The sequence below is a fragment of the Talpa occidentalis genome, unplaced genomic scaffold, assembly GCF_014898055.3.
Source record: "Talpa occidentalis isolate TD23 unplaced genomic scaffold, MPIMG_talOcc4v2.1 talOcc4.10, whole genome shotgun sequence".
In the NCBI taxonomy this organism is placed as follows: Eukaryota; Metazoa; Chordata; class Mammalia; order Eulipotyphla; family Talpidae; genus Talpa; species Talpa occidentalis.
Window position 1 is genome coordinate 78,568,983 of NW_023600993.1, and position 22,341 is coordinate 78,591,323.

At 37.7% G+C, this 22,341-nt stretch overlaps 1 protein-coding gene across 1 annotated transcript; it reads left to right on the forward strand.

Moving 5' to 3' along the window:
- Positions 1 to 11: 11 nt before the first annotated feature.
- On the forward strand, positions 12 to 15,796 carry MKKS (MKKS centrosomal shuttling protein). Its single transcript, XM_054696331.1, has 4 exons — positions 12 to 996; positions 3,567 to 3,742; positions 4,637 to 4,747; positions 8,072 to 15,796. Exons 1-4 carry the CDS (start codon positions 12 to 14, stop codon positions 8,507 to 8,509), a joined length of 1,710 nt encoding a protein of 569 aa, XP_054552306.1. The 3' UTR covers positions 8,510 to 15,796.
- Positions 15,797 to 22,341: the final 6,545 nt, after the last annotated feature.

Consider the following 22,341-nt stretch of genomic DNA (forward strand, 5'->3'; position numbering starts at 1 on the left):
CATCAAGTAAGATGTCTCGTTTAGAAGCTAAAAAGCCATCGCTGTGTGAAAGTGAACCACTGGCAAGTGAGAGATTCAGGACCACACTTTCTGTCTTTAAAGGAATTGTAACATCGTGCTATGGCCCCACAGGTCGGCTGAAGCAGCTCCACAATGGCTTAGGCGGCTCTGTATGCACAACTTCACAGTCATCAGCTCTGCTCTCTAATCTTTCCGTCACCCATCCTATTTTAAAGATCTTGACAACTTCCCTGCAAAATCATGTGTCATGCTTCAGTGATTGTGGCTTATTCACAGCCATTCTTTGCTGCAACCTAATTGAAAATGTTCAGAGAATAGACTTGACACCCACCACTGTCATCAAATTAAATAAGCATCTTTTGAGCCTCTGTACCAGCTATCTCAAGTCTGAGGTCTGTTGTTGTCGAATCTCAGTTGACTTTAGTAGTACTCACCTGCTCCTTTGCTTGGTGCGTAGTATATTAACAAGTAAACCAGCCTGTATGCTCATCCAAAAGGAAGTAGACCACGTTAGTGCTTTGATTCTGAAAGCCTTTTTGCTTACAATTCCAGAAAATGCTAAAGATCACATTATTTTAGGAAAGAGTATCATTATTCCTTTAAAAGGTCAAAGAGTTATAGATTCTACTGTATTACCTGGAATACTTATTGAAATATCAGAAATTCAAATGATGAAGATATTACCTATCAAAAAATCAGATTCCTTCAAAGTGGCCCTCTTTTGTTCATCTTTATCTGGTGACCTTTCTGATACTGCAGAAGGAACCGTGTTGGTCAGTTATGGGGTTTCTCTTGAAAATGCTGTACTGGAACAATTGCTTAATCTAGGAAGGCAACTAGTGAATGATCATGTAGATCTTGTCCTGTGCCAAAAAGTGATACACCCATCTTTGAAACAGTTTCTTAGTGTGCATCATATAATTGCCATAGACAGAGTTGGACTGGCTCTTATGGAACCCCTGAGTAAAGCAACAGGTAAAAAGCATTCTTGGTTTTTGCCCCTTACACTTAAATGACATTTTCCTTGAGCAGCTCTTTTCTTAGTGTTTGTCACTGTTAACATCTTGAAAAATTTTAGAAGGTGCCAACCTCTCCCCAAGTTTGAATATTATATTTAGCAGCAAAAAGTTGTTTCTGAAAAAGATGCTGTATTATTATTCACTTATCAAAAACAGTGATTGGAGCTATTTTCAATTTTTTTTAAGCACCAAAATGTACTATGGTACCTGTCATAGTCTAAAACTGTTAACCTGCAAATACTTTATAATGGAGAAATGTAACATCTGCGTAGTCATACAAAGTTTTTCATACTTCAAACAAAATTCTGCTTAGTTTTAAAACTCTTCAATCACATTATGTTGAGAAAGTAATTTTGCAGATACAATATCCCCTCTTCACTTTTATATAATTCCAACAAACAATTGTACTTCTGCCTAAATAGTGGTTTCTAATTAGATATGTGGGTGTGCTCTAGCTCTAAATTCATCTTTGATTTTCAGCATTTAAAAACCAGTCTGATCCACAGTAGGTATTCTCAAATGCTTGCTGAATTGACTATATATTTAGTAACATACAGAATTATAATAGCCAAGAAATTCACTGTATTTTACTAACTTTGCAAGTATAAGGTTGATAATCTGTCACAGCCAATGAAAAATGACAAGGTGAAGAATTCTGATGAGTCACTGTTCAATAAACTGCATTGACAGCCTATCAGAAAGATGATTTTTTCATTCTGATAACCTTCAATTTTTAAGTTATTAAACCATTGTTACCATTCACTATATAGTTATAAATCACAAAAAAGGAATATCATGAATGCTAAGTGTTGAATACATAAAATGAAAATTATGAAATAATGGAAATAGTTATGTGGAATTCGTTGTTGGTGTGGATCAGACTCATTCTTAAATATTTACTGGCTTTTCATAAATCAGGTGATTTCCAGCTTAGGGATATTGGTTAGCCAACTTTTAAAAGCATTTGCCCATAGAAAACATTATAAATGGGAACTGGGTTTCCATGCCAGTTCACAGTTCTTATTTATCTCTAACTAAAATGTAGGATAGCCAGATCTTTAATTTTAGATCTTGGGAGTAGAGACCTTTGAGATAAAAGGAGTTGGGAGAGTGAGGGAATGGAAGCAATACTTTACCAAGCCTATGGCTAAATAAACACTGTGAAGCAAGTTTGGGACATAATCCATCTTCCCTGGTGTATCTAAGTTAACATTACTTTCTCCCCATTCAAAAAAATTCCTCTTTATTGATAGAGGTTAAGTAGTGAGTCTATTACTATGTATGGGCCACTGGTGTATCTGAACGTTATCCTGGTTTACAGAGCAATTTTCACATTCAATTTGGTTTGATTTATTTGTAAAGTAGACATTATTATCCCCATTTTACTCTCGTATGGGAAATCCACCCAGAAAAGTGAAAAATGACGTGGGTGACTTGCTCAACATTCAATGACTAAAAAGCATCAAAGCCAAATCTCAATATAGATGTTTTTTTTCATCACAAGATTATGAAAGATTTAAGCCTTACCCCCCTTAAAATGCAAATCACTCCAGTATTCCTTATTTTTGGAGGCTTCAGAAGTCAAAAAAGTAAAATTGTTCGGTAGTTATTTTCAAGACTCTTACACATTTTTTTTTTTAAGCTGGAAGTATTTTTAGATGTTAATGTTTTAATCCAATCAGTTTGAAAGAAACTGTCTTTAAATGTTAGTTAGGAATCTGGTATAAAGGGCTGCATTACTCAAGAGTTAGTTTTAGTCTTAAGACTTCAAAGTAGCATTGTTATAGAAGTTTGGTGTAATAGTTTCTTTCCATAAATAACCTTTCAACAGAGATTTGGGAAATTTTCAAGTCTTCCTAACTTCTCATTTTCTCATATTTTTACTAATTTGTGTTTTGGAAATTTTCCTATTTTACCTATGCAAGAGGGAGAGCAAAAATAATTAAGATAGCAAAAGAATAACAGTGAAATATTATAAAATGAATGGCACATTATATTTAGGCACAGTTTAAATAACTTTTAACATAAAAACAGTTGATAGGAAAAAAATTCTGTATGTTCCCTGAGTAGAGAATCCCCCCAAATCAACTACACAGCTACTTGGATAGCTTCATTTGCATGTGTTATGTTGAAGATAAAATAATGCCTTAAAAAAATACCCTCTTCACAGCACCTTTATTCCATATTAGTGGGGTTAACTGAATCTCTGATCCCTGAAAAGACTTACAGGGTTCCTAGTCTCCTGGAGAATGTAAGCAAAATTTTGTTTGCTTTTTTCTGAAGAGTATAAAATAGCTTCTAACAGATGTTCAAAGAAGTCTGTTAGCCAAAAGAACCTCTGTTTTATTTTATTTACTAGAATACTGCTTATAGGCTTAAGATGTACCTTATTTTTTAATCCTATATTTCATAATTTTGTATGCTTCTGAAACTTTTTTATATTGACTAGGAAAAAATATTATAATTTTAAATGATTGCATGCACCACTTTTACTCATCATTTTTTGTTTTTTAAACTAAAAAATAGGAACACAGCCTATTGGTTCCCTGGACTCAATCTCTCCTAGTAGCTATGGAAGTGTGAAAGATTTGCGCTCTGAAAAATTTGGCTCCAAACATTTTTTTCATCTTCTTCCTAATGAAGCAACTGTCTGCAGTTTGCTTCTCTGCAACAGAAATGATACTGTCTGTGATGAGCTGAAGGTAGGTAATGAACTTTGAATTCTATATATATTGGCTGAGACAATGATTAAATAGTCACAATGATTAAATAGTCACTTCATATCTCTACATGGTATCAAAAGCACAAACAACAAAAATGAAAATTAAAAGCATAAGTTCATTTAATTGTCTATGACTACAGTAGACTTGGCATGTGTGCCATTTATTATTTCTACTTATTTACAAACAATCTGGAGGTCCATGATGTTAACACTCCTTGAGAAATCGAATTGTGTATTCTTTAATGCTGATGTGTATGAATAATTCACTAAGAAGATAAGTTATTTAATTATACCCACCATCTACCTCAATAGAGTCTGTTGTTCTCGACCAGCAATAACACATGCAACATTATATAAGGGACGTAATAACATATGGTATAGGTCATAGGCTTAAAAATTCATGTATATTCAAGGAAATTATCTTGGAGAATATTAAGGTTTCACTTTTTTTCTACTAATAAGCAAGTGTTGCTATGTTATCATTTTCATAGCAACTTTGAAATCCTATAGCATTTAAACAACTAATTTTTTAAACAAATTTTTTAGTAAAATCACTGGCAAATATCGTTGACCCAGATATTTGGAGTTCACCCGTTTATAAATCTTAAGTTGAAGAGCCAAATGTATATGAAAGAAAATATTAATTAGGTTCACAGAAACAAACATCTGGTTAAAATACTTTTGTTCAATCTCTAATCTTTAATATCCAAAATGTATTCATCACATTACAACATTGGCAACACAGGTTTTGTTCCTTTGCCATTAAAATCAGGCTCTTTGAATTCGTTATCTAAGTTGCCTTAGGATAGGACATGGTTTTATTTCTTTATGCATCTGATGTGAGTGTCTGATTCTGATTTATTTCTTTTTTTAGCGCACATGCCAAACAGCACTGCATGTTTTGCAGTTAACAATCAAGGAACCGTGCGTTTTGTTGGGAGGTGGCTGTACTGAAACTCATTTGGCTGCATATATCAGATACAAGGTAGGGTAGATAGTACTCAGATTATCTGAGTTCTCAGAAACATTTGTTTTATGAGATAATATTCCAAATCATAATACCCTGGAGACTTTAATGCTCATTTTTTCAGTAGTCTAACTTGAAAGCATTTTAGAAAAATAACTTATCTAAGTACAGAATAATATCTTTATCAGAATGATTATTATAAATTATCTAACCTTTTTATAAATGATCACATTCTTAGACTATTATCTAATTTCATTGCATGTTGAAATGAACATCCTGTTAATGATAGTTCTCAGAGATAAACTGCTGTGGTAAAATTATAATTGATGTTCACAATGAAAGTTTCAAGTCTACAAAATACTTTAATACCTTCGTATCATCAAGAAAATAATTTCATTTACTTAAGCATTCCAAGTGTTGGATTCAATTATAATTTTAACTGGTATTCATTTATGACAAATGTTAATTCTGTTAGAATGTGTTTGATTAGTCTAGGAAATTCCATTTCATGACAATTGTTAGATGAATTTAGTACATTATAGTTCTGATTGATTATTTCATAAATGTTGACCTTCTTTATTTGAAAATAGATATAAAAAGGTATGTGTTTTCCAAAATCTTGCAGTTGATTCTTTTGTTAGACAGGAGTGTTATCAACAGATACTGAGGTGCTTCTAGTGAATGACTGGGATTGGTGAGAATATAAGTGACTTTTATAAAAATGCCCTGTGCTGCTCCCCCAGATAATTTAAAATCTGTTTGATGAGAAAGTCCATTCATGAAAAGTTATCAGTATAAATAAATACTTCATTTGGGATATAGTCTTCAGGAACTTCACCCTGTGTGCATTGATGGGTGAATGAATAAAGAAAATGTGAAACACATATACACACTGGTATTAAAAATGGAAGGGAGGGCCTCCCCTGGTGGCGCAGCAGTTGAGCACTGGGCTGCGAGGCTGCCCGCAGCCTCTGCAGCACCGGTTCGTTCCCTGGCCACCAGCGAGTGTCCCACAAAAAAAAAAAAAGAAAAGAAAAGAAGGGAATCTGTCATTTGTGATAGCCGTGGGTGAACTACCATATGCGCACACACACACACACACACACAAACTGGAATATTATTCAGCCACAAACAAGAAGGAAATCTTGCCATTTGTGTCAACATATGGCATCAACGTAGGCATCAAAGGAATTATACAATTGAAGCAAGTCAGACAAAGATAAATATAATGTTATCTCACTTGGAATCTTTAAAACAAAACAAAAACAAACATAAAAAAAGTCACTAATACAGAGAAGAAATTGGCGAATGCCAGAGCTAGGGGTGGGAGGTAGGGCCTCCCCTGGTGGCGCAGAGGTTGAGTGCTGGGCTGCGAAGCTGCCCCCAGCCTCTGCAGCACCGGTTTGATTCCTGGCCGCCAGCAAGGGTCCCACATGGTGCAACAGACCTCTCCTGCAGCACCCGCTGCTCCCCTCAGCAGTATATTTCATCAGTCTGCCTGTTCTGCTCCCCGCTCTGGCTGTGGTGAATCCTCTCACCCTCCCGCACTTCTGACTGTACCCAGTGCTTGTATAAATAAATCTTTAAAAAAAAAAAAAGGTACAAACTTAAAAACAAATAAGTCATGGGGATGTGATTACAACGTGTGACCTGTAGCCAATAGTACTTGTATTTCATATCTGAAAGTTACTAAGAGAGTAAATCTTAAAAGTTTTCATGACAAGAAAAAAAACTTACAACTGTGTGTTAGCTACACTTATTGTGATGATCCCTTCACTGTATGTATATAAATATCAAATGATTGTGTTATATATCACAAACCAATACTTTTTTTTAAAAGATTTATTTATTTATTTATACAAGTACTAGGGTACAGTCAGAAGCGCGGGAGGGTGAGAAAATTCACCAGAGCCAGAGGGGGGAGCAGACCAGGCGGACTGACGAAATACACTGCTGAGGGGAGCAGCGGGCGCAGCAGGAGAGGTCTGTGCACCATGTGGGACCCTCGCCTGGTGGCCGGGGATAGAACCGGCACTGCCTTGGCTGCGGGCAGCTTCGCAACCCAGCGCTCAACCACTGCGCCACCGGGGAGGCCCAAACCAATACTTTTTATATTAATTATAAGTCAGTAAAATGTTATTAGAATATACATTATGGGAAACAAAATTAGTGCCCATGTATTGATTCTGAGTGTACAGTGACATAGTCTGTAAATGGGATAGAATAAACTAGAAAGTGTTTTGGATGAGGAAGATGCCTTGCATAGGATTTTGAAGAAACAATATAGTGTGAAAGATGGTGGGGCAAAGAAAGGTAGAGATTATCTCATCTGATTGAAATCTTCCAGGTAAAAAATGTCTTAAAGTGTCTTAAAGTGGTCACGTTTCAAGAAGTTATATCTCTTAACTATGATTCACTTAATAGTTTGCTAATATATTACTTTTTCTTTTTCTCATGAAATTTGTAGGATAAGCTTTTTAGAATTGTGGAACCAAAAAAAAAGTTTAAGATCATATTACCTTTTCATTAATTCAAAGAGCAAATTATTCATTTTTAAACATTGCTGTGAAAATGAAACATGTCCCTAAATGGTCTTTGTTTTAATAATAAAATGTACTCTCATTTAAAACATATCTCAAACATTCTGCCAAATATAAATAGTACTGCATTAGGGACAATAGTCTTCAGGTGCTTCTTCTTATATGTACAAAAACCTGTGATTTATGCATTATATCCTGTCCTTTGTATATTAAGGAGGTACTACTGGGCAGTCATTTAAAATAAGTTGATGGGCCTCCCCGGTGGCACAGCGGTTGAGCGCTGGGTTGCAAAGCTGCCCGCAGCCTCTGCAGCACCGGTTCGATCCCCGGCTGCTCCCCGGCCACCGGAGGAGGGTCCCACATGGCGCGCAGACCTCTCCTGCCGCCCGCTGCTCCCCTCAGCAGTGTGTTTCGTCAGTCTGCCTGCTCTGCTCCCCGCTCTGCTTCTGGTGAATTCTCTCACCCTCCCGCACTTCTCACTGTACCCAGTGCTTGTATAAATAAATAAAAATAAATCTTAAAAAAAAAGGCTTAAAAAAATAAAATAAAATAAGTTGATGACGGGGTTTATTCTGATTCACTCATTCTGATAATGTGACTGGTAGCATATATTTTTACTATAACCAACAAGATTAAGGGGACTATAAACTGGTCAGCTGACTCATACATTTAGAAACCCCTAAATAAATAAAAATAATAGCGATATGAATAAGAGTTTGATCAAGTATTGTATTTTTTCTGAAACATTTTTATAATATTAATTTGCTCAGTATGTGTTTTCAATGGTTTTATTACTCTTTAGATTTGTAATGAGCCAGAGAACATTCTCAAAGATAATGGATGTACTCAAATAGAACTTCAACTAATTGCTGAAGCATTTTGCAGTGCACTGGAATCTCTCGCTGGTTCTTTGGAACATGATGGAGGTGATATTCTCACTGATATGAAGTATGGACACCTTTGGTCAGTTCAGGCAAATTCTCCCTCTGTTAGTTGGCAAGACTTGCTTTCAAGATGTGGCTGTGGACTATACAATAGCCAGGAAGAGCTTAACTGGTCTTTCTTAAGGAGTACTCACCATTCTTTTATGCCACAAACCTGCCTTCCACATGAAGCTGTGAGATCAACCAACAACCTAACCTTGGACTGTTTTGCTGCTAAGATTAGCGGCCTACAAGTAGCTGTGGAGACTGCCAATTTGATTTTGGATCTTTCATATGTCATTGAAGATAAAAACTGATGTAAGAGAACACTGTGTTTATATTATAAAAAAAAAAAAAGAAAAGCTGAAAAACCACTCAAATGTCAAGAGAAATACTGAGTAAATTTGTTCTTTCCCAAAGCCTTTATAATTAGACAGGTGATTCATAAAATTATAGATTCATTTACTGAAGGAAAAAAGGTATGATTCTTAAATAGAAATACCATATAATAAAAATATGAAGATTTGTGATGAAAGATATTGTAATTATCTTAGGGATTCCATACATACCACTATACATTGTGTCCCTGGTATTATTTCCCCCTCTCCCCCACTGGTATTATTTTTTTAAAGATTTTATTTATTTATTTATTTATACAAGAACTGGGGTACAGGTCAGAGGCATGGGAGGGTGAGAGAATTCGCCAGAGAAAGAGCGGGGAGCAGAACAGGCAGACAGACCGAAGACACTGCCGAGGGAAGCAGCGGGTGAGGCAGGAGAGGTCTGCCATGCCATGTGGGTTTCTCCCTGGCTGGCTGGGAATTGAACCCATGCTGCAAAGGCTGGCACAGCTTCACAGTGCTGCGCTCAACCCACTGCACCACCGGGGAGGCCCACCACTGGTATTATTTTTGCATCATTTTTAAGAACATACAGAAATCTATGCTCTAGTTAAGTTATACTTACTATAGAATTTTTTAGTGAATAAAGTAATAGTAACTGCGTATGTTTAAAGTACAAAATTAAATTCCAAAGTATCAAAAAAAATTCACTACATATTGCTCAATCCAAAGAAGTGTTCAAATTGCACATTTAGTGTTCTTTGTCTGAGGCTATGTCATTCAGTGTTAGGTCATTGTTGAAAGCTTTGTCTGGTTGCAATTGCTAATTTGTATCACAGTTTTTAATTTTTGTTATTTTGAGAAAATTTGTGATTAGAAATAAAAGTGGGTTTATATAGATACTAAGGTAGAAACAATTTCGTATTGTCTTCACATTTAAAGCAGTAGGAAATACTAGTTGTTTTAGACCAGAGGTTCTCAGCCTTAGCACTATTGACATTAAAGACCAGATAAATATCTGCTGTGCTGTGGCTGTCCTGTGCATCACCAGAGGTTTAGCAGCATTCCTAGCCAACAGACACTAGAGCACAGTCCACCTAGGAAAAATCAAAAATTTTTCTAGACATAGACAAAATTATCTTTCGTTATGAAGGAAAACAGCATAGGGAAAGAGTGGAAGTTATTTCTCCAGTTTAGTCAATAGTGCAAAAACCAAAAACTAGAACAGCTCCTGTAATTAAAGTGGAGATACTGATGTTTCACTAAGGAGTATAATTTGAATTTTATGCAATAAAGATATGGTTATAAAGTCTACAGGTTTATGACTTACAAGATTTCCTTAGCAATAGCTTTTACTTCAGTGAAAATTAAGATTTTCTTTCTTATAACAACAAAAGACAGAACATGGACGGGAAATGACAAGAACCTGGAACCTCTATTTCCTACCATAGAATGGAACAGTACTGCAAGGCAGAAAACCTTTTCCCAGACCTCAAGTTAGAAATTTTCAACAACACATGAGAACTATGACATGATCACAAAAAACCCTCCACAAGTTCAGATTCATAGCCAAACCTGAAAGTAACAGCACAAAAGACAAACAAAACATGTCACAGAAGGAAATATTGAAAACAAAATTTCAAGAGGGAAACCAAATAAAAAGTGTAGCCAGATTTTACTTGTCAAAAAAGATTTAAGTGGGCCTCCCCTGGTGGCTCAGGCTGTTGAGCGCAGTGCTGTGAAGCTGTCCACAGCCTCTGCAGCACTGGTTCAATCCCGGCCGGCCAGCGAGGGTCCCACATGGCGAGGCAGAACTCTCCTGTCTCGCCTGCTGCTCCTCTCAGCAGTGTATTTCGTCAGTCAGCCTGTCCTGTTCCCCGCTCTGTCTCTGGTGAATCCTCTCACCCTCTGCGCATCTGGCCTGTACCCCCGTTCTTGTATTAATAAATAAATAAATCCTTTAAAAAAGAAGATTTAAGAAAGAAAATTCCTAAAAATGTAAGTAAAAGTAGAAGAAAATACCTTCTTTTGGGGAGCAAGAGTAAAGGCTGTGTGAGAAATGAAAATAAATGGTTCAATCAATATTGGAGACAAAATTCTTAGCCAAGAGTAACCCAAGAAGTTAGCTTCACCAGTGTCCAAATCTCACTTCCCAAAAGGTTAGGGACAGAAAATTCCTACATTAGTAAGACCAAGCAATGAGGTTTAAAAACAAAGTCTTAAGGGACAAATAGGAAATGCAGAAAATAAATACCTTCTTGGAGTAAGCAAGCAATATTAAAAGATAAGATTTTTAAATCCCCAAGTCACACTAAACTAGTTCATACAGTTTCTCCCTTTTATCCATCTTAAATTTAGAGAGAGAAATAATGAAAAGATTTCTCACCACTTATTTCCCATTAGATTTCTGCAGAGAGAAAGAACAGGAATTTCACTTGATCAAAATCCTTACCTTCCTCACAAATATGTTCAGAAGTCCTAGTTCTCATTCCCTGCGATACAAACAGTTCCATCCTGTTTAGTAGGGATCCTGACTAGTTCCCCAAATTGCAGGGCCTAAAGGAAATCATCTCCCAGATTCCTCTGTGTTCTAGGCTGACAAATAATCAAACAAGTATTAGACAAATTGATGAGAAAAAAGCAAAAAGAAATTTAATAATAACATGTATTGCATTTGAGGGGCCTCCCTGGTGGTGCAAGGGGTTAAGCACAGCACTATGAAGCTATCTGCAGCCAGTGCAGCACGAGTTCGATTCCCGGACGGCCGGGGAGCTACCCACATGGTGCAGCAGACCTCTCCTGTCTCACCCACTGCTCCCCTCAGCAGTGTATTTCAGTCAGTCTGCCTGTTCTGTTCCCCACTCTGTCTCTGGTGAATCCTCTCACCCCGTCCCCCACACACCTCTGGGCTGTACCCCTGTTCTTGTATGCATAAATAAACTAATCTTAAAAAAATGTATTCCACTTCCATACATGAGAGAAATCCAACATGATGTAGTAATTTAGTGACATGATCATACATATGAAATAGTTTAGCTGGGGCAGAAGAACTTTGGTGGGAAAAAGGGAAGGTCAGTTAGAGAAGTTAACAGAGGAGGCACAGTAGACAAAGATATGCATATTTAGGTTCTTCTTTTTCCATTGACAAAGGATAAAGAGATTAAGTCCTTCATGCCTTACAGAAAGAAGTTTTCATGTTAATATCTTTCTCAAAAGTATCCTGCACCCAGCCTTTAGAGCTTCATGAAATCAAGCTTTTGCCAAAAAGTTTTGTCTTGAGGTGACAGGTTTTTGCTCCCCTACAGAAACACCATTGTCATAGATCAGGTCATCTTGGGGGTCAGGAGGGGGTGTGGGTATGATTAAATAATTTAGAATTTACATGGGATGAATTTGACAGGGGAGGAGGTTAAGGGAAGGTGTTTATGTTCACATACTTTGAAATGTTTTTAAAATGCACACTTTCTCCCATCTGCATGCCCTTCTTAACTCTTAGCCAAGAGCAGTGCACCTGAACAAGATAATATGTGGTTTCAAGAATATTCATCCACCCATAGTAGAAATTCCTCCTCCTTTTTTTTCATCAGATAGAAAAATTATTGAGTTCATCTAACTATAGAAATACAGCATAAACTGGAATTAAAAACACAAAGTATTGCATCCTCCCTGGTGGCACAAGGGGTTAAGCACAGCACTATGAAACAATCTGCAGCCACTGCAGCCCGAGTTTGATCCCTACCCAAGGAGCTACCCACATGGTGCAGCAGACCTCTCCTGTTTTGCCCGCTGCTCCCCTCAGCAGTGTATTTCAGTATACCTGCCTGTTCTGCTCCCCACTCTGTCTCTGGTGATCCTCTCACCCCCCCACTCTGCACCTCTGGCCTGCACCCCAGTTCTTGTATACATAAGTAAATAAATCTTAAAAAAACACAAAGTATCAAGTAAAGTTATGCAAAATATATAAGATACCTATCATTTATGAGAGAAATAAAAATAAAGTTCATATTATTAACAACTAACATAAATCACTTCTGCAATGAACAGAAATTCTCCTACTTCCACTCACTTCATCATTTCCTAATCTCTCTTGCTTTAAAATATACCCAGAGGAATAACAGGTACAAGAGTGTTGTCAGCTAGTATCAGCTTCAGTGACAAAGAAGGACTAGAGGAGTATGTGGAACTAAATTTAGCGTCTGCTTTGAAAGCCTAAGTTTAGAAACCACAGGACTTGGTTTAAATCATTTTCAGGCTCAGAAACATAGAGGTAAAAATCATCAGTGACAGGTATTTGTCCAAAGCAGAACATTTTTAAAAAGGGCTGACATTTTCTAAGTGAAATGTGCTTCTTGAGTGGTTTAGAGTATTTCAAACCAATTTGCTCAAATCGTGGAGTTTTATTGCTGGGAATTTACTCTTTTTTTCATGAAAATGTATAATGAAGATTTATCATTCTATGGATGAGACATTTCCCCCCTGCCCTAATCGCAGTTATGAAATGTCAAAATGAACCAATCTTTCATTGCTATCTGTTGTGGAAGAGGATTATAACTATGAAAGTTTAAAATATAACAAACGAGAAACCAAGAAATTTTGTTGGGCAGGGCCCTCCAGTCATCTAAATCAGCCCTGTTGTTCAAAAAATAAACCAGAAGCCAAAAAGATGGCAGATCTTGTTCAAGGTTTAATGACTTTGGGAGCTTATGGGAGAGCTTACAGAGAGACCTCTGCTAGGAATGGAGTCCAGGCCTGCAGTTCTCCAAATACATTCACTCTTTTGGATGCTTTCCATTTTTATTCAGAAGATACATGAACAGGACATTTCCTGCATCCTGCAGCAAAGTTTCATTCATAGGATATCATCCCTGTATAGCAATTACCTGTTGCTGCAAAACCAACCACTGCATATTTGTTGGTATAAAACAGCAACAATCATTTATTCTTCTTATTACCGCTCATGATTCTAGGTACTCACTAGACTTAGCTATACCCTTCTCCACTGGGGGTTTCTGTCACAGTCAGATGGCAGCGTGGGCCAGAATCCTCTTGAAATCTTCCTCACTTTCATGTCTAGTGATGACTGCTGCTCTCTATTGGAACCTCAGCGATACATGTTATTTAGAACACCTGCATATGCTTCTCCATGTAGCTCTGACTTTTCAAATAGCCTAGTGTCTAGATTTCTAGAAGAGTCTAAGAGAAACAAGGAAAAATTGCATTGCCTTTTATGACCCACCGTCAGAAGTCCTTAGCATTCCTGTCACTGTAGTCAAAGTAAGGGGTGCTGGGGTTAAGGAGGACATATAACACAGAGCTTCTATGTTCTCCATGGAATCTGAGTGTGCCACCCTCCCTTCACATCAATGTAGTCACAAATCAGGAAACTCCACTGAGTTTCAGAGCAATAGTTAGTTACCCACATTTCAGTAAGGGGAGAGAACAGTCTCCATGTCTCCCTGGGGTGAGCATAAGAGGAATATGGAATGGGAGATAATATTAAAGTCATTTTGGAAAATACTATAGGTCACACTGTGTTATAATGGAGACTCTATCTGAATTTTGTCCCGTTTCAAACAGAGCTCAGAAAGCCTTAGAATTGACTATGATAAGAGTGTTTAATTATGCTAATGAGGCAACTCTTAATGGGATCCTACTTAGCTTCATAGGGGCTGATCACCAGAAAGACCAGCCATATGATTTGAAGGTTGGAACTTTGGACCAACCTGACCTCCTGGAGTGAGCGGGCATTGGAAATTGAGTTAAGTCATATAGCAATGCTTTAATCAATCATGCCCAAGTAATGAAACTCCAGTAAAAATTCTAAGCACTCAGCAAATTAGTTCTTCAGAGGGAAAAAAACAATATGAAATATCTGAAATTATTCCTATATGTATATCTTTTCCTATTTTTTAAAAAGAGTTATTTATGCATACAAGAACTGGGGTACTGGCCAGAGGTGTTGGGGGTGAGAGAATTCACCGGAGACAGAGCAGGGAACAAAACAGGCAGGCTGACTGAAATACACTGCTGAGGGGAGCAGCAGGCAAGTCAGGAGAGGTCTGCTGCGCCATGTGGGTAGTTCCCTGGTTGGGGATCAAACTCATACTGCAGCGGCTTTGGATAGCTTCATAGGTTACATCTTAACCCCTTATGCCACCAGGGAGGCCCTTTGCCTATTTTCTGTAAATAGATATCTCTGTCCTTATAGAGAAAGATTGCCTAGACAGATATCCTATAAGGAGTTAACTCATGTTATTATGGAATCTAAGAAGTCCAAATTCTGCAGTTAGCCAGTTGGAGACCCTGGAGCTAAAGTTTCAGTACAAGCCCTAATCCAACAGCAGGAGAAGATTAATGTCTTAGCTCAAAGACAGGCAGAGAGAAGGGATTCTTTCTTACTCAGGTTTTTATTCTATTCAGGCCTTCAGTGGATTGGCTGTAACTTACTGACATTTTGGAGGGCAACCTGCTTTACTCAGTCTATCAACTCAAATGTCAATCTCATCCAGAAACACTTCACGTGCACACACCCAGACATGCTTAACAAAATATTGGACACCCCACGGCACACTCAACTTGACACACAAAATTAACTATTGCTCTGAAGCTCAGTGGAGTTTCCTGATTGTGAATACATTGATGTGAAGGGAAGGTGGCACGTTCAGATTCTGCGAAGAAAGAACGAAGAAGTTCTGTGTTACCTGTCACTCTTATTCTCAGTCACCCCTTTGACTTTGCACCATTTGTCTCTCTGGTTGTTTCCTAGTGGTAGTGTTTATAATAATACTGTAATTGTAAGTGCTGCACTTTGAGTTCTGTGAATCATTCTAGCAAATTATTAAACCTGAGGGTTCATGGAATCCCTCAATTTGTAACTGGTTGTTCAGAATTAAAGATGTCCCGGAGATCCCATTTATTACTAGCATCTGAAGTGGGGGCATCAAGTGAAGAATTAGTCCTTAACCTGGGGGATTTGCATTAATTCTAAGTAGTGTCAGAAGTGAGTTGTGGGGCACTCAGTCGAAGTCACAGAATTGGCGTCAGTCACACCTTTCGACATTGGTTCTGCTACAGTTACCAAATTGCCTTTTATGTTCTAATTCTTATTTGTCTTAAAGGTGAATTTTAAATACGTATTAACAAGCGACTCCACATGCTGCAGATACAAAATGTTCAGGAAGCTCTCTATTTATATCTCCAAGTCTCTCTATTTTCCATTTTTCCCCAATTCCCTAGATACCCAGTGAATATTTGTAATTTCCACTCCAGAGGATTTCCTATTCTGTTTTAAGTTTTAAGGATCATGGAGGCTTGCTCAGCACTTTTTTCTGACAGGTTGGAGTGTTCTGCTCTAATGAAGATAAATTATAGCAACATCTGCAGGGCTCAGTCCTTAGACGCTTTCTCTTTTCTACCTGTATTCTGTTCTTTATTCATTTCATCCAACACCATGACTTTAAATACCATCTACATACTCCAAACTGGACATCTCTGAACCCCAGATCTTAAATTCAGTTGCCCGGGCAAGTCAACATTTCCACTTAGAGTTCTAGTATTCCTCTCACATTTAACATGTACAAAAATAAGCTCATTTTACTCCCCTAAATCCTGCACCTCCTACAGTCTTCCTAATCTCATGTGTCCAGCTACATTCTGTTTAATATAATATATATATAATTTTTTAAGATTTTTATTTTTATTTATACAAGGTCTCCTGTATAATTTTTATTATACAGGGTCTCCCCTGGTGGCGTAGCGGTTGAGTGCTGGGCTATGAAGCTGCTTGCAGCCTCTGCAGCGCTGGTTCCATCCCCAACCGCCGGTTAGGGTCCCACATGGTGCGCAGACCTCTCCTGCTGCACCCGCTGCTCCCCTCAGCAGTGTATTTTGTCAGTCTGCCTGTGCTGTTCCCCACTCTGGCTCTGGTGAATTCTCTCACCCTCCCACGCTTCTGACTATACCCAGTGCTTGTATAAAAAAATAAATAAATCATTAAAAAAAAAAGAACTGGGGTACAGTCCAGAGGCACAGAGGGGCCGGTGAGAGAATTCACCAGAGACAGAGCAGGGAGCAGAACAGGCAGAAACCAAAAGCACTGCTGAGGGGAGCAGTGGGCGAGACAGGAGAGGTCTGCTGTACCATGTGGGTATCTCCCTGGCTGGCCGGAAATCAAACCCACGTTGCAGAGGCTGGGGACAGCTTCACAGTGCAGCACTCATTCCACTGTGCCACAGGCGATGCTCAATATATATAATTCTTCACCCAATGGATCAAAAGATTGAGAGAGTTTTGACTGACACAGGAAAGAGACTTAACAAAATAATTTTTAAATATTTTCATTATATCTTATTTTTATAAGAATATTTGTGTTGTGATAAAATACATGTAACATTAAAGTTGCCATCTTAACTATCTTTAAGTGTATAGCTCTGTAGTGTTATAGATATTCATAGCTGTACAGAAGATCTGTAGAATTTTTTCATCTTGCAACAGTGAAATTCTGTACATACTAAATACTAATTACCTCTCCTCTACCAACCTCTTGGTAGTGACCTTTTTACTTCATGTTTCTATGACTTTGACTATATTATATACTTCATATGAGAGGAATCATACAATATTTCTCCTAAAAAGACTAAGAGAAATTTTAACTTCCCTTTACGCTTCTTTGACAGGCACAGTATTTAGAAAATAGTCTACCAAGGGGCCTCCCCTGGTGGCGCAGCGGTTGAGCGCTGGGTTGCGAGGCTGCCCTCAGCCTCTGCAGAGCCAGTTCGATACCTGGCCACTGACAAGGGTCCCACAAAAAAACCAAAAAAACAAAAGAAAATAGTCTACCTTGGAGGCTAAGTTTCCTGATGGGCAGTTCAAAACTAGATTGAGAAATAAGAGCTGATTATTAATTTCTTGATCTGATGTTCATGTGCATTCACTAGAGAAAATGATAAATATTATCATTATATAAATGAAGCAAGTAAAATTACCATATTTTATCAATTTTATATCTCTGAAATAAAGATATGTCTTATAACCAATGGAGTTTTTGCATTGTTGTCATAATTTAATTGGCAGCATTTTTTTCTTTTCTTTTGGCATTTTTTATTTGTGTATTTTACAGGCATTGGCATCCTAGTGCTATGAAGTAAAATAAATGATTAACACAATATCCCATACTTAGTTCATGGTAGAACTGAGACTGAAACTATGGTTTTCTTGGTTTTAATGTTTTAATGATTTGTTAATATTTTCACTAAGAAATAGAGTCCTCAAATTACTTTTATGCCATACCTTATGAATTTAAATGGACTATCATTCTCCTCTAGATGCTTCACATTTGATATCAGACATTCTTAAGACAAATTTCCTCCAGTTGGGTCCTCCACTAATGTTGACAGATACAGAAAATCACAATATATGTGTGTCTCTCCTACTGAATTGGACACTCATACACTAAAAAATAATTTATGAGACTTCCCTGGTGGCGCAAGGGGTTAAGCACAGCACTGTGAAGCTGTGTGCAGCCTCTGCAGCACAAGTTCGATCCCCAGCGGGCCAGGGAGCTACCCACATGGTGCAGCAGACCTCTCCTGTTTCACCCGCTGCTCCCCTCAGCAGTGTATTTCAGTCAGTCTGCTTGTTCTGCTCCCCACTTTCTCTAGTGAATCCTCTCACTGCCGCGCACCTCTGGCCTGTACTCCAGTTCTTGTATGCATAAATAAATAAATCTTTTTTAAAAATTAAAAATAGGGGCCTCCCCGGTGGCGCAGCAATTGAGCGCTGGGTTGTGAAGCCGTTGGCAACCTCTACAGCACCGGTTCGATCCCCGGCTGCTCCCCGGCCACTGGAGGAGGGTCCCACATGGCGCGCAGACCTCTCCTGCCGCCCGCTGCTCCCCTCAGCAGTGTACTTCGGTCCTTCTGCCTGCTCTGCTCCCCGCTCTGGCTCTGGTGAATTCTCTCACCCTCCCGCGCTTCTGACTGTACCCAGTGCTTGTATAAATAATAAATAAATAAATCTTTAAAAAAATTAAAAATAATTTATAGTTTATCTGAAATTCGAATTTACCTGGGCATCCTGTATTTAATCTGGCAATCCTTCCCAGAAAGAAAAGAGATCAATGGACTGGTTTTGTCTTTCCCCAAGATTCTCATCTAGGGTAACTGGGTAAGGTGGTGTGAGGCATTGCAGTTACCCAGGAATAGATATTAGATCTGGATATTGTCTCCCAGAATCTTGGGAGCTTCCCTGATTCATCTCCTAGACTCGTGTTGGAAGGGTACCAAATACTCATTTTGGCTTAAGGCGGAAAAGCCTAATGTTAATAAATATTGGGCTAAAGCCAAATATCACCAATTTGGAATGAATTTCTAAGGCAATTTGTTTTTTTAAAAAACTTATAGTCTAGATGGAATTAAATAACAAGATAAACACAGCTTTTGAAGGTTATTTTCTTTAATGTTATGAATGATAATAACTAATAATTCTGCCAAGACTATAAATATGGTTTATATATAATCTGTTATCCTACTTTTCATTTTATTTAAAATTGCACAGACATTTGTTGATTCAAAAAGATAATGTATTCTTCCTAAAGTTATTTGCAGAGGCCTCCTCAGATAATACTCCTATTAGTTGCTGATCTATTTCTTTATTAATGGTTTGGAACTTTTTAATCATTGATTTTATACACAAAATTAATAGCTGTCACAATCCTTAATTACAGTAGCATTTTTCTCTTACAATAATATATATTTCAACTGACTGATAGGATTGTGACATATAAAGCTTACAAAGAGATTGTCATTTTACCTAGGTGCTTACTTCCATTTAAAAATGGATGTTTAGGGCCTCCCTGGTGGCGCAAGCAGTTAAGCACCACACTATGAAGCAATCCGCAGCCTCTGCAGCATGAGTTCGATCCCCGGCTGGCCAGGGAGCAACCCACATGGAGCAGCAGACCTCTCCTGTTGCGCCCGCTACTCCCCTCAGCAGTATATTTCAGTCAGTCTCCCTTTTCTGTTTCCCACTCTGTCTCTGGTGAATCCTCGAACCCTCCACATGTCTGGCCTGTACCCCAGTTCTTGTATGTATAAATAAATCTTTAAATAAATAAATAAACAAATAAAAATGGATGTTTAGATGTCAACAGTTTAAACAAAGATCTGCTTATTTCATTTAAGTATTTTTATATATTTTATTAATATATATTTTTAATTCAAAGTGTAGTCCTAGACTAGCTGTATCACTTGGGAGATGCTGGTAAGACATGCAAGATATCAGGCCCACCCAAGGCCTAGGCATCAGAATCTGAGCGTCAGACTACTTTGTAACAAGCCTCCAGGTGATTCTATGCACATTGAAGTTAAAAAACCATGATCTTGCCAAAAAATCACTTGGCTGCCAATTAGTGAATGTAGGATCAAAGGTCATCACAGAACTAAGAAATCATCTGCCCATTAAGAATCTGCATCTTAACAATGTCTAGATGATTTGTGTCCATAATAAAATTTGAGACAAGCTATTCTAGAAGACATGAAATTTAATGTTTTGTTTCATCGTGACTATCTCTTACCACCTGAAGCTAATAAATGGTCCTATGCCTCAGAATCACAACAGGACCTGATTCAATACTTTGCAGTCGATGAAATATGGGGGTTATTTTCACCAATGGTGAGCAGATGTCAATCTCACTCCATTTTTCTATTCTGTTCATAGTGTTTCCTTTCAATCCTCAATTAGCCTAACTACCAAAAAACCCTCCTGTTTCCTAGCTAGTCCTTACCCCTGGTTTTAACTCCAAGATAGCTACTTGGTGAATTTCTTCATTGCTGTTTGTTCCCAAGGCCACCGGATTAATACCTTCACCTTTCTTTTAAATTCTAGTGATCTTTGTTTTAATCTTTGACAAAGGTTAAACGTCTTTTTATGAGTCAGGAAAATCAGGATTCTGCAGGATGAGGTCAGGGTGGAGAGAAATGGATGGATTGATTGATTGATTGTTTGATGAGATGTTGATAGCTCAGGCCTCTCCAAGATAAGCTGTTCATTTTCCCATTGTTATTGTCCTTTTCTTGGGAGAAAATTCAAAGGCTATACTGTACCAGAATAGTTACATAGCTGTAGCTCTCATAATTTATTTAACTTATTTCATGTGCTGAGTTTTATCATGTTTTTGAAATTTGCAAAATTCTATTTTGTCTGAATGAGCAGATACTAAGTGGAGGACACATTATAATGTCAAAATGGAACCTGCATGCTGGGATGTGATGAGGGAGCATATCCATGGTGCCTCCCACCAATTTGCTGGATGACTGACATTGCCCACTCCATGTGACTCATGGGGCTTGTTTTCTGATTTTTACTTTAAAAGGAGAAGAAAATAGCAGAATTCATTAGTTCCCCCAGTAAAAGGTAAAATAGTTTGATCCCATTGACATCCAATGAAAAGTAGTTATTTTCATTAACAAAATGTGTTTATGTGGAAATAACAAAAGGGCAATTTAGAAAATACTATCTTATGTTGAGCTATTGATGCATGTCTACTTCCCTAGGACAAAAGCCAGCACACTCTTATATAACTTTTAGCAGGGGCTGTTGATTATTAAAAAGTCATGTCCTTCCTTCCAACTGAGATGGAGAAGCAACATCACTTCCCTTTGAAGATGCAAGGCATGTTGGGTCTGTAGTTTGAACATTTATGGAAACTCATTTAAAAAGGGAATCTGTATATTAATATTCACAGATGTAGTAGGAAACAGTTTGTTAGTAAATATCAAAATTCTTAGAAACCAGAACTCATGAGACCATTTATAATATTTGAATTTTTTATGTTTCATTGCAAAGATTTAAATATATTTATTATAGGCTGCTTTAGACCTCCCTGGAGATATAATGCACTATGCCATCTGTGCACTGCATTACCTTTCTGTACTCCAAAAATTTCAGATTCCAAACCACATCTGGGATTGTAAAGCTATAATCAAGAATTCATTTTCAACAGTAGAAATTTTCAACTCTACAACTGCTGGAGGGATTTGGGTTCACAGTTGTTCACTGCGTTATTCACTGTTGGCATGTCAAAAGTTTTCCATAATTCTCATATTTTGTTTTCTCTCTTCCTAAACAAGAGATTTCGCCTAAATGTATGAAATCTCATTCCTTATCCGCCTCCTTATTTTATGGGCTATTTAGGATTAACTTTGAAGTTTTGAATTTGTGAATATTAATGCTCAGAACCCTATTTAAATGAGATCAGGAGGCTATAAAGAGTACCTGTGCATATGTAAATCATAAAAGTACAAATCCAAAATGCTTTGCGTCTCCCATTGTGGAGCTGAGGGGATGATCTTCCAGAGGTTATATAGATTATATGAGACTAGGACTAACTAGTGCACATGGCTCTTACCATGAACGTGCTCTTATTCTTCTGCTGTTTTGTTTCTGAATAAACCATTTGTTGCCTAATTGCTTTGTATGAGGTCAACAAACTCAGAATTAAATACTGGTTGTCATCTCTCAATGTAACAGTCCTTTAGGAGAAAATATCCATTTTAACAACTCTTCAGACTACAGGACTATTGCTTACAGCTCCACACTCCTAGATGTGCTTCAGAATCTGAAATTTTTGGAATATGGAAAGGTAATGCAGTACATAGATGGCATAGAGCATTACATCTCCAGGGAGGTCTAAAGCAGCATCCTATAATAAACATATTTAAATCTCTGAAATGAAAACATAAAACTTCACACTAAGGGAGATAAATAGACATTATAAACAGTCTCGTGTGAAGGTTGGTTTTGTCATTAAA